General features: G+C 41.4%; 1 protein-coding gene across 1 annotated transcript; it reads left to right on the forward strand.

Annotated features, from left to right (window-relative positions):
- The first annotated feature begins 208 nt into the window (after positions 1–208).
- E2F8 (E2F transcription factor 8) lies at positions 209–11,019 on the forward strand. Its single transcript, XM_050335629.1, has 13 exons — positions 209–247; positions 1,443–1,718; positions 2,014–2,170; positions 3,279–3,584; positions 4,245–4,406; positions 5,734–5,871; positions 6,186–6,395; positions 6,749–6,833; positions 7,107–7,590; positions 8,452–8,682; positions 9,524–9,653; positions 9,798–10,114; positions 10,846–11,019. The coding sequence occupies exons 1-13, from the start codon at positions 209–211 to the stop codon at positions 11,017–11,019; spliced, it is 2,709 nt and encodes a 902-aa protein (XP_050191586.1).
- The last annotated feature ends 1,658 nt before the right edge of the window (positions 11,020–12,677 follow it).

Genomic DNA, 12,677 nt, shown 5'->3' on the forward strand with positions numbered 1-12,677 from the left:
CGGGGCGGGGCCGGGCCGTTGGGCGGCGGGCGGGCGCGCGCGGGCCGGGCCGGGAGGCGGGAGGCGACGGGACGAGCCCGAGGGCAGCGGGAGCCGGCCCGGCACCGCCTGCCCCGCCAAGCAGCGCCTCCCTGCAGAGCCGGCGGGACCTGCGATGCGGAGCGGCGCGGCGGGACCGGCGGCTGTCGCCTGCTGAGGCGGCGGGAGGATGCGGCCGGCGGGCGGGGAGATGGGCGCCGGCGACAAGGTAATCCCCGAGTCCCGGGCGCCTTCCCGCGGCGGCGGTGACAGCCCCGGTGGCCGTGCTCGGACCCTCGGGGCCAAGCCACCTCAGCCCGAGCGATCGCGCGTAGAAACCGCGGGACGGCAGAAAACCGGTCGCGTGTCCGCTCCGCTTTTAATCCCTGTCCGTAACGAAAGTTCCTAAAACTTCACCTCTGACGACCTTTATCCACCGAGTCCCTAAGGAGCACCACTTCTTCCTGGCTCCCTTCTGCTTAATTTCTTTTTTTTTTTTTTTCCCTTGGTGAAGGCTGTGTGGAGGAGCAGGTACGATGAGCAGGTCGTGCCCGTCTCCAGCGCTCGGCGGTGCTGTCACAGGGAGGGTCCAGCAGCGCTGGGCTGAGCCCTCTTCCCCTGCGGGTCCGGGCTTGCGAGCCCTCCTGGAGCGCCGGGAACCTCCCCGGGAGCGGCTCCAGGAGCTCCAGGGATCCCCCGGGAATTCCGGAGACCCCCGATCCCGTCCCGGGAGGGCTCCGGAGCGCGGGCCGCGCATGCGCGGACGCGCGGCGCCAAAAGTAAAGGGATTCCAGCGGAGGAACCGCACGGGGAAGTGGATCGGTCCCTGATCCCGGGGATCCTTCGCTCTCCCTCTTCTCCGCCTGTATTCCCTCCTCTCTCGTTTTCTCTGGGCGAGCGCCGCAGTCATATTCCACCCCTTTACTCCGCACCGGTTCGGGAGCTTGTTAAAGCTCGTTGCTAAAAAGTTCTTCGCGAAAGTTAAGGGCTTGTTAGCCGACACTTGTGTGACTCTGCGGTGGGTTAAGGCGTCTGTATATTGAAGGATGAATTCCCTGACGTATACACTGGTGTCTGTTCAGCCTGAGAAGAAATTTATGAGGAACATCACACCTGCCGAAAATGTGTTTCAGCCATTCTTTTAGAGCTCTGCTATGCATCAACATTCGCTCTGAGTGCTTTTGCCCCAGAGGGAAAGAAAAGGAAAATTACCTAAGGAATAAATGCCACAGGCCCCGAGCCTTAAGCTCCAGGCACAGAAATGGTTTTCAGGGATAGGACCTGTTGGTTCAGAGCAGGACTGGAGCCATCGACTCGGAGCTACCCAAAAAATGCAGTGGATCTCTGTGCCCCGCTTTGGCTGCTCTTGATAAATGGATCGGTGGTTTTTAATCTCACTGTTGTTCTTTTTTTTTGGTGTGTAGGAAAACGAGCCTTCTGAGCCACACAGAAATGTACTGAAAACCCCTTTGAAACAAGCAGCTACCTCGCAGGTGGTACTGACAGAGAGACAGCCTGACTGTCAGCCACTAACCACACCCCCAAAACCTAAGGACACCTCTCCAGCAGAGCCATGGACACCTACTTCCAACCTGAAAATGCTGATTAGTGCAGCCAGCCCTGAGATTAGGAACAGAGAACAGAGAAAGCAACTGTCAAACAGTTCAACTGAGGTCCTACAGGCAAAACATTGTTTACAGGTAATGTTTTCTTTTTCCCAAGTTAGCTGAAGGCTGTTCATTCAGCATGAATAGCTGTACATCGACATAATGAAACTGGTTTTTTCAAGTTTCGATTTTGGAGCGTTTACCAAATACAAGTAAGGATATTGACTAGTAACATACAACAGGTAATGTTCAGCTGGTTTTGTTTCACAGCTGCTGAGGACAAAGGGAGAACACTGGGCCTTTGACACTGCTCACAACGAAGCTGTTATCTATCTATTTTTACATATTGTCAAAAATCCCAAACCCTCTCTTTCTCGTTCCCACGTAGGAACACTTACTGGGAGATGAATATGAAAAATCTCAGCCGAGTCGCAAAGAGAAAAGCCTGGGATTGCTGTGTCACAAATTCTTAGCTCGATATCCTGACTACCCCAGCCCTGCACAGAAGAGTTACATTTGCCTTGATGAAGTCACTGAAGAGCTACGTAAGTTGCTGTGCACGCTGCTAGAGACTCCTTTGTGCAAATGTGCCAATAACTTGCCGGTTGTGTTGGTTCATTTTTGCTCCATAAAATGTTGAATGCTTGCTGTATTCTCTCCAATTTATTTAAATCCAGTTTTAAGCTCCTCATTCTTAGAACAATTCTTTTAACAATTCTTTTAAAATGCTAAAGTTTCTTCAATGAACCGAACAGAGAAACTCTGAATTCTGTTTCATATTAAACATCTAAATTATTGCTGACACCACGAATAACCAGTTGCATGCATCAGAGATGATGGCTAAGATTAGTGGCTGGGTTTTTGCAGCAGGAACTTGCATTTTTCAAACTGAATCCACAACTTCCTGTCCAACCACGACATCAAAGCAAGAAACTATTTTCTGCCTTTGATGATAATTTAACTTTCTCATTTTATATCACTATTTTTGTATTGCATCAATGATCTTCAGAGAGTCTAAGTTGCCAGCATCAGGCTGAAGCTTTTGTAAGCCAAAAAGCTTTGCAGTTACAGTGTTCTACAGATTATACGCTGGTAATAGTTATAAAAATTTTAAAGCACTGTGATTTACATTTTTTTGTACTTTGTACAAAAGAACATCTCTTTTAGAAAATGCCTACTCAAACCCAAGAACTTAAACAAAAAAAAAAAGAGAAAAGGACAGTGTGTTGATCAAACAACATATAAAAGAAGTTATAAAGCAGTTACCTCCTGTAAGTTTCCAAGGTTATTTAAGGGGACTAATCTAAAACCAATGCAATGAATAATTAAAAATGCTCTGTTTTTTTTTAAAGCTGGATTGAAACCCATCTAATGGCTCTTCTGGCAACAGTAAGTTTTATTTCTTAAGGAATGCTGTAAGCCAAGTACAACTGTGCAACAGCAAGTCCTTCCATATCTGAAGCAAGAATTGTTTTCCTCGCTGGCAAGACCTACGAGGGTTATTTCCACAAACCTTTGTGACAAGGAATTGGACAAAAAATGTGTACAAGTGTGTTAAGAGAGGAGGAAGGATAGGGATCAGTTGCAGGTAAATGCATGACTAAACATATTTTGTGTAGTAAGAGATGTCACGTTCATCTCTTTCCTTCCCAGATGTTGAACGCAGGCGCATCTATGACATTGTGAACGTGCTGGAGAGCCTGCACATGGTGAGCCGCCTGGCCAGGAACAGATACGTTTGGCATGGCAGACATAACCTCCCCCAGACCCTGCAGGCTCTGAAAAAGGTTGGAGAGGAGAACAAATACATCCAGCAAATTCAGATGATCAAGAAAAGGGAGTACGAGCACGAATTTGATCCTGACGGCGAAAGAAGTGAAGAAACGGCAAGTTCTCTTGGCTCGAGTGAACAGTCAGAAATGTCTTTTGTCGAGCTCCCAGGAGTGGAATTTCGTGCTGGTAATAATTCTCAATAATGCTAAGAATAATATGTGTTTGTAATGATAAATATCTGTGAACCTGGAAAAAAACATTTGTTGGCCTTTTTTTTCAGAGCTGATACTGCCCCCAGGGCACCACAACTGCTCGTGGGGAGAAAAAGTGCCCTGCACTCTTTCACTTGTTTTATTCATTCAATTCTTGCACATGTAGTTTGTTTTTACAGGGCAAGAACAAGGGAGCACCAGGTGAAACTATCAAATATACCAACATACAATGCCAAAATACACAAAATATATCAAATATACTAAAATATAATCAATTATTGTTGAATTGTTATAAAGCCAGAAGTTAACCATGGAATGTTATAGAAGCAAAAAGCATAAATTAATTATTTAATTTAGGTTTGATTCATGGAAGAAATTTTAATTATTTCATTTTAATTAAGGGTCAAGCATCTTTACTCTTAAAGATCACACTCTCTTCTGTGTAGTTAGAGACTTGACATCCACCCAGTTATCTGACTCCTGTCGTGATTCTGGAGTTCACATTGGCCCTGTCTAGTCACTGTGTTGTTTGTTCTTGTAATTATTATTACTGACAAATTTTTATCAGTGTTTTAGAAATATTTGTAGCTGGTGTGTCACTCAATACTTTAATCTCTTCTCCTGTCTGCTGCAGCATCAGTAAATGGCAGGAAATACAAGTCTTTACGAGTGATGAGTCAGAAATTTGTGATGCTGTTTCTTGTTTCAACACCTCAAATAGTGAGCCTTGAAGTGGCTGCTAAAATCTTGATTGGAGAAGACCAGTTAGAAGACTTAGATAAAAGCAAGTTTAAAAGTAAGTAAATATAAAGTGTAAGCTAAATGAATTATTCCACCATTAGTTCATATAATGTAAAAAGCTGTCATATTTTTCCTGCCATATTTGAGCCTCCAAAAACTCACTAAACACCTTGTGCTGTTTATAAGAGGGACCCACTTGTATAGTCATTGATACAAAATGCCCACAAGAGAAAAAGCTCATTAAATCCTCTCTCCTGAAGTTCCTCATTGGTAACAATTTCTTTCCTCAAGAGGCCTGTCAGTTTTCAGCATCATTTCACCAAAGATGCCCCCCAGTTATTCAAATCTGTGTTCTGGTCATATAACTCACTTGGTGGAAATATAAAGAGATTCTGTAAAAGTCCTTAGTAGTAATTTAAATGTCAGAGGAAGTGAAACCAAAAGCTCTAACTGCCACTTATTTCTACATTCTTTTACCCTGCTCTCAGTTCCCTACACACTTCCTCTCCATTCAAATGGAAAGGTACTTCTAGGTCTTGGTCTGTACATGTATAATAATCAAAATAATTAAAAATGTGCCTGCTTTTGAGGGATCGAGAATTAACTGTGGATTTCACTGAAAATTAGACCCTTCCTTGATTATCAGGATTTTGCGGAATTGTATCTATGTAAAAACTCACTGGTTTGAGTCCATCATTTCCTTTTCACTTCCTCATGGCAGCACAGACAGGGTGGATGGTTAGTCAGGAGGGTTTTTTGTTTGTTTTCAGTCTTCCTCCATAAAGCCTGTCTCACAATAAAACCATTTTCAGGGCATTTCAGCCATGTGCCTGTATTTCAGGTATCACATATTTTACCATGTTCTTGGTTACAAAGCACAGTCCCAAGTTCCATGACTTGCTAGACTTCAAAATTTTCAGTAGCAGAAGCTTTGCCTTCTAGAAATCACTTGTAATTTGACTTGTGCCTACAACTTTTCCCTAATAGCTCAACCCAGAGACAGTGAAGAACATGCAGGATGATTATCCTGTTGCATTTTAGTCTCTCTGCCCTTCAGTTCCCACGTTTGCCATTGCATGTGTGTACCTGCCTTTTAATCTAGTTATTTTTACTAAAGAATTTGTATAGATTTGATCATTGCACAGGAAAATTTTTTTTCTGTATTTAGCATAATAAACTTTGCAGCATTTTCTTTTCTAGATCTGTATCTAGGTCATTCTATTTTACATGTAAACTTTGTATCACAATATGTTATTTCACTGCATAAATACCTGTTCCACAGACAAAGAAAATTGTAAAGCTTTTTCCTTTTAGCTACCATTTTTCATCTTGTTCATTGGAATTGCTTCACTTTACATTTATTTATTTTTATTTCATTTCAGCCAAAATTAGGAGACTTTATGACATAGCAAATGTTCTCAGCAGCCTTAAGCTTATCAAGAAAGTTCATGTTACAGAGGAGAGAGGTAGAAAACCAGCATTCAAGTGGACAGGACCTGAGGTCTTGCCAAACATTCAGGGTAGGTGTATGTGTAATTTCCTTTTGTTCTGCTGATGATTTTTGATTTTTTGTTTTCTCTATTCGAATTTCTAGATCAAAGGACAGAATAACTAAGCAGAAAGTCTTTTACTGGTCACATCTCTGTCCTTAGTCCTTGACAGGACAGCACACCAGTATCTATTTCCACATAGTAGATGTTCTCATAGTGAGAGTCTTGAATTCCATGTTTGCTGCTGCTGGTACTCCAGTAATTATAACCCAGGCTCAAATAATTGCTTTTAACTACTGAATCTTCATTTTATATGTGTTTTCTCCTTTCTTCCTGCGTTTTAGATACAAAACTTGAAGCAACTTCTACAACCTGTTCCCCACCTGTTTCAGAATCCGTCCCTTCCAAAGAGCACTGCTCAAAAAACCTTTTTCCTTCAAAAGGAAAGCAAAACTTCACTCGGCATTCATCTCTGATAAAGTTAGTTAAGAGTATAGAAAACGACAGAAGAAAGATCCAGTCTGCTCCAACCAGCCCAGTTAAAATGAGTACAAGTAGGTATCTTTTTTTCAAGTTTGTTTTTAAGTCAGATCCAGTCTTGCATTAAATATGTGGGCTTGCTTTGGGCTATACTCTCTAAACAGTTCTTCTGTATTCCAGAAAATTGGCAGGAAATTACCTATCAATGTTGATGTTCTTGTTAAGGATCCTCTCTGGGGGCTTTAAAATTCATCCAGTTGATCAAATCAAGTCTGGGCTGCAGTTTGAGGATAATAGGTCTTAGTGCCTTGCCACTGAATGTGTTTGCTGCCTTAAGTAAAGCAGTCTCCTCAAATTAAAGCTAAAATTTTAACTTCTACATTTGATGTACTAACGGTTTTGATTTTGGTTTTCCTCCTCCCACCAGGTACTTACCAAAGCTTACCAGTTTTCCCGAGTACAATAACTCAGCTTCCTGCAATCGCTAAACCGCAGCTGGAAGGGCAATCCAAGTAAGTTTGCACAAGTGCTGAGGTGAGAAGCTTTATGATGCCACTGGCCATTTAAGTTAAAGTTATGCTCAGTTTGAGTGGGGCAATGGTCTGCAAAAGCAGCTAACCATTGGTACTGCAGGCTGTTTATTCACTTACTTTCTGTTCAGTGGATTGAGAAGTACAAGTTCACGTTAAGCCTTTGCGCTACAGAAAATAATTTGTCAGGGCATTCGTTTCTGCCTGAAGGAATTAAAATATGTTTGGGCTTTTTGTTTGTTTGTTTTGTTTAAGGACAGCAGAGGAGATGCAAATGAAATGTGCCCTGTCCTCACCTGAGGCAGTCCCCAAGCCTGAACCCTCTCAGCAGCCAACTCCCAGCCAGCCCCTGGGGGTCTGCCCTGCAAGCCACAGCTCAGTCTCACCAGTAATCCTACCTCATCCTCACTCTGGGGTGTCATATGCCATATATCTGCATCCTTCTCAAGCCCACACTGTGACAACCTACAGCCCAGGTTTCATGTTGCAGCCTCTGCCATGTGCTAATGTAACTGGAATTAAGAGCAATAATTCAAAAGTGTTAAATAAAATAACCACTGAGGAAGGGGACAATCAGATCGCTACGGCTGAGCCAACAAAGCCTTTGGCAGCTGAAGAAAGACCAGAGACGAAATCAGAAACTTCATCACAGAGGTGCCTTAAAAGATCACAAGCATTACAAGAGAATAATTTAATTAAAAGGCATAGAGGTGATGAAGAGAGCCTTGGTACTTCTTTGGTAAGTTAAATTAGTTTTAAAATGCCATTTTAGAGCTTAATGATGTTGCCACCTACTCATTTTCACAGTGATTTAGGAGCCTGCCAGTGTGTGTAGGTGTTTTTAATAACATTATGTTTGAAGAGATGATGTTCATTTGTTCTGCTTGCTGATGTTGGAGGGCTTGGTTTTGTCTCTAAGAACACGTGTCAAAGCATACAGATGTTAGTCAAAACAACTCCCCAAACATGTCAAGACTTTACCTGTTTATATTTTACCTATTTATACCTATTTTTCTGATTAGGTCAGGTCGAGAGTACCATTCTAGTACTCTGTGAACTTGCTGGCACCCATTCTTGGCTTTAGAGGTGTTAGGAGGGGAAGTAGACACATAAAAGTCACTGGACAGGGAGTGTCCCAAAATCCTGATTCCTTCTAAATATTTCCACCCAGTGTTGTGCACTGTTGGGTTCTTGTCGGCACAATAAAGTAGCACATTAGGAGGATAAGAGATTCAGAGTAACTTGATGCATATTGAGAAACTGGGGCTGGGTTGCTTTTTACTCCTTGGCTGCTGAAAGTTTTAGCACCTTTGTAAATTATAACCTTGCTGTAAATTGTGCTTCCAAAACAGTTATCGTATGTTGTCACCAGGCTGTGACAACATGTGGTGTCAAACATCCACCAGCTGTGAAGGAGAAAGAAGGCAAAACACGGACCTGGTTGTCTTAGTGACCAGAAATTTTTATTGCACAAACTTGGGGTCAGGAGAAAGCTTGCTCTCCAATTTTTAAAAACGTATAGATATCATTGTATGGCTGTAATTGAGAATGTTAAGCCTTACAATATCTGCCTTTCTTTTTGTGTGTACTATTTTTAAAGGGAGAATCCACTAAAAATGAAAAACCACCTTCTAATAGCTCACAAGTGAATCATGAAATGGATAATGTCCAGGAAGATAAACAGAAGGAAACAGAAGCATCAGATCAAAACGTGGATCAAAGCATGGCAAGTTGCTGTGACCAATGTAAAAAGGAAAATATTCCAGAAGATGAGGATAAAATCAAAACTAAACAAGACATACCTGTAGCATTTGCCATCCCTACTCCTGAGGTAAGCTTTGCCAGGCACCACAGCAGGTCTTGCCATTCCTGGGAAAACACCACTTGGAGTCTTTGCAAAAGAAACAAAACTATAGCAAACTACACCTATATAGATTGTCTTTGGATGGATTCGTTTTAGAGTGCTTTTAAAACCTTATTTTGTAGGAATTGAGGACTTCTGTTTCTGCATTAGCACAGAAATAAAGAGGACATAAAGTGGCTTTCAGGCTTCTGTTGGAATTAAGATCACCCTAAGACTGAGACTAAGGGCTGAGGGCAATGATGGGATCCCTCACCTCCCCAGTCCTTTGTTTGCATAGACTTTGAAACAGAATCCCACAGAACTCTCTCCCCATCAGTAAAATCCAGTATTCTGCAGCCCAGACTTACCTGTGGAGGAGAACCTGAATAAAGAGCAGTTGACAAAAACAGAACATGTAAATGCAAAAGGTTTGTCTTCCAATATTTCTTGGATTGTGTTTTTCATAAAACAATGAGGTGACATGATAATGAATGAGTCCAGTAATTTCTTCTGGAAAAAAGGATTCAGTGTCAGGATTTCTCTTTCATCTTGTCTAATTGCACTGTGTAAATCCTGGGTGGATTTTCAGTTCATCACTGAGGATATCAGCTGGAAACGGAGCCAGCTGTGTGGTCTTTTAAGAGCATGTCCTTGAGTCAGTTGTGTCTCATTTCAGACAAAAGGTAGTAGAGGCCTGGAATACAGGATCCTGGGGACCTGGAGGATAAAGAATGAGAACAGGGCAAGGGAGATGCAGCTTTGGAAAACACATCTGGGTTTTGTTTATTACATGTTTGAGCTAAAGGTGTGTTGTCTTCTTCTTTCTCAGACTTTCTTCCCCTCTGGTTATCTCATTCCTCTCACTCACTGCACCCACGGCACAAAGGCAGACTGCTCCAATAAAGAGAAAGCTGGGATGTGTTCCTTACAGCACCCGACCTACAGCTCACCCATTACTGGTGAGTGCTCAATAAAACAGGCAGAGACTTGTCTGGTTTAAGGGATTGAGGGCCAGATTAGTCCCACTGAGGTAATGAAGTCACAGCACAACGTCCTGAGCCTCAGTTCTTGATCCTCTTCAACACTTGATGTTTCTCTTTCAGGTGTCATTCCAATGACAGCCTCAGAGCTGAAAACAGTTAACATTCCTGCTTTTCACATAACACCCTTGAACATAATGCTGTCACCAAATTCCATAGCTGCTGCACCTGTACTGGGCAACTCCTGTCTCAATTCCAGCAGTGCCAGCTCTGTCCAAAATCCGAGTTCTTCAGCTCTGAACTTTATGCTGCAACACATAGGCCTGATACCTGCTGGTGTGCAAGTCCCTGCAAATCCCGTTCTGCAGCACGTGCCGGTCTCTTCCCAAGCAGAAAGCACCAGCCACAGCTCAGGAAACACCAACATGCAAGAAGGGAAGGTAAGGACAAAAACACTGCACCCTGGCCGTGGTGGGTTGAGTGGGAAGGTGGGAAGTACAGCACTTCCTTTACAGCAGGTACAGTTTTTTAAATAAACATTTTTATTTTCTGATCTTTAGAAATCAGGAGTGCCCAAAAAGAGCTAGCAGTGAAGGCCAGCCTAAGTACGATAGAACTGAGAGGTTAGCAAGGAAGAATAAGTCACTTCTTTGTTGTGGAAGTGGAGCCACCTGGAAGATGACAAGATGTGAAGAGACAGCTGTTTTAGAGGGAGGATTTTTGCGTAGATCTGAGATTATGCTTATTAACAAATTGTCCCTTTGTTAGTTTATCTTTCCTTCTTGTTACTTCCCTAATATATTCACAAGTTCTTGTGTTTAATATTAGCTTTTTTTTTTTTTTTTTTAAAGGATAGGATAGGATTGTAGAGGACTTTAAAGAATACTTTTTTCTTCCAGGAAGTTTCCCTGTATATTTTGTTTGATATTGTATTGCCTAATATCTGTTTGTATTAAAAAAGGAGTTAGGAGGGGATTAGAAAAATTGTAGTTTTATTTATTTATATATATTTATATAAAGGAATACAGGTATATTCTTTGTAAAAAGTTGTTAGGGTTTTTAAATTTCGGGGGGGGGGCGGGAAGAGTTTGCTAATATCCTGCAGAAACCTAGAGCTAGAATTCACCTTTATTCCCCTTAAATGAAAGTAACTTTTCCCTCTTCTTTTCAGCCTTCTGCTCCAAAGGAACCTCAGGAGCCTCAGGCAGTTACAGAAAGCTTTTTCCGCACACCAGGAGGCCCAGATTCTGGATCTTCACTACCTACAAACTCAGATGGTACCGAGAGAATCTCTCAAGGAACTCTTTATATTCCTCAGCGAAAACTTGAAGTTTTGGAAGACTAATTTTGGGATATGGAATTGCTGAATGTGTTAACAGGTGTAATTACTGCTGACACACTGCACACGTCTGGCATTGTATGATGGACGTTTTGGACACGCACTGGCAAAACCTCAATGCTGGAATAGCCTTAATTAATGCTTTAGAAATAAAACTGACTCTTCATGAGAGTTAATACCTAATGAATTTTTCCAAAAGGCTTACCTAAGGTATTTTAACAACAAAGTTATGTATCTAGTGTTTTTTGGTTTTTTTTTTTTTTTTTTGTATGTGTGTGTTGATTTTCTTCTATGCAAAGTAAGCTGAAATTGTCTTTGTACAGAAAGGTACAGTCTATCAGTCAGTACCTGTTTTGCACCAAAAAAAAAAAAGAAAGTACTGTGAGTGTGTACATATTTTATGTCTTAACAAAAAGGCCATAGTTAAAATGTTTTGCTTCTATGTTTAATAATGCTCTTTTGTAAAGTTAGTAAAAAACAAAAAACAAAAACAAAAATCCCCCAAAATTTTCTTAATCGATTTTTATATAAGTTAAGAATTATTTATACTGTATTTTTAAATCAATTTGTTCAGATTAAACTTACATAAAACCCTGCATTGACTTTTTCTGTTTGATCAAATTAGATTACCTGAGTTAAGTAATACACTGTATATTCACTGGCATATCTTCATTCTTTTTTTACCAAACAAGGGCATCTCTCTGTTCTGAAGGAAGGGGAAAATGGAATTTCATCAGAAAGGGACTTAGATAACTTGATGTAACTTCTGAGCTCTTATCACTAAATATTATAGCTCCTAACAACAACAGTTAGAGGAAAACATAGTCATGAAGTAAGGGATTCTGAGTATCTTTATGGAAAGTGTGTCCAAATATCAAAGAAATTTCGAACAAATTAAGTTAGACCATTTAACTTAAATGATAAATTTAAATTTAAATACATACAGCATCTCTTCTACACTGAAGGAAGAAAGATGAAGACTCCCCACTCAGTTCACACTCAGATAATGAGGAATAACTAACAAATTAAATCAAAATACAGGGTATTTGCTTTTCCAGGTTCAAATGTGCCTGACAGACCAAATTAGGACAGGAGAAATGGTAGCAAAGCCCAAGATTCAGGCTTGGATGGGGCTAAAAAACATAGTTAAAACAGCTAACACAGTAAAACTATCTGGCTTGCTCTTTGATAATGCAAAATTATAATACAAAATACACCTGACAGAATAGGATCACTGTGGAAATACTAAATGAGGGGGAGAGAAGAATAAAAGCTGAAAGACGTAGGAATTCTCACTGCAGCAGTGAGTAGATTTTTCTTCTCCAAAGGGATAACTGATTGATCTTCTTTACACCTGCTATTGATTTCATCCTAGAAATATAAAGGCAAAGGTTTTAAAAACAAACTACAAACCTTTCACTTTTGGACACTGCATTTAACAGACTTAGGAAACTACAGTAATTAGGGTTGGTGAAATGGTCTCACAAACACAGGGCTGTACCCTGGAAAAGCTGAGCAAACATTCTGACTTGGCTGTCCAGTGTCCCCTGGCTCCTGTCACGATACAGCTGCTTTTTCACTGGGACTTTTCCCTTTGCTTGTTCATTTTGCAAGCTGAAAAGCTGCTGCTGCTGCTCTGCCCAAAGGACCCCTCTTCCCACCTG

Source organism: Myiozetetes cayanensis, unplaced genomic scaffold (assembly GCF_022539395.1).
Source record: "Myiozetetes cayanensis isolate MyiCay16 unplaced genomic scaffold, myiCay2020 scf6-25, whole genome shotgun sequence".
Classification (NCBI taxonomy): Eukaryota; Metazoa; Chordata; class Aves; order Passeriformes; family Tyrannidae; genus Myiozetetes; species Myiozetetes cayanensis.

What these genes read in the sequence shown, in the direction of transcription:
- E2F8 (XM_050335629.1), top strand. Translation starts at nt 209, where the DNA reads ATGCGGCCGGCGGGCGGGGAGATGGGCGCCGGCGACAAG. An exon ending in CAGCTGGAAGGGCAATCCAA is followed by an intron (nt 6,834 to 7,106) that starts GTAAGTTTGCAC and finishes GTTTTGTTTAAG; the next exon opens with GACAGCAGAGGAGATGCAAA. An exon ending in CTACAGCTCACCCATTACTG is followed by an intron (nt 9,654 to 9,797) that starts GTGAGTGCTCAA and finishes TTTCTCTTTCAG; the next exon opens with GTGTCATTCCAATGACAGCC.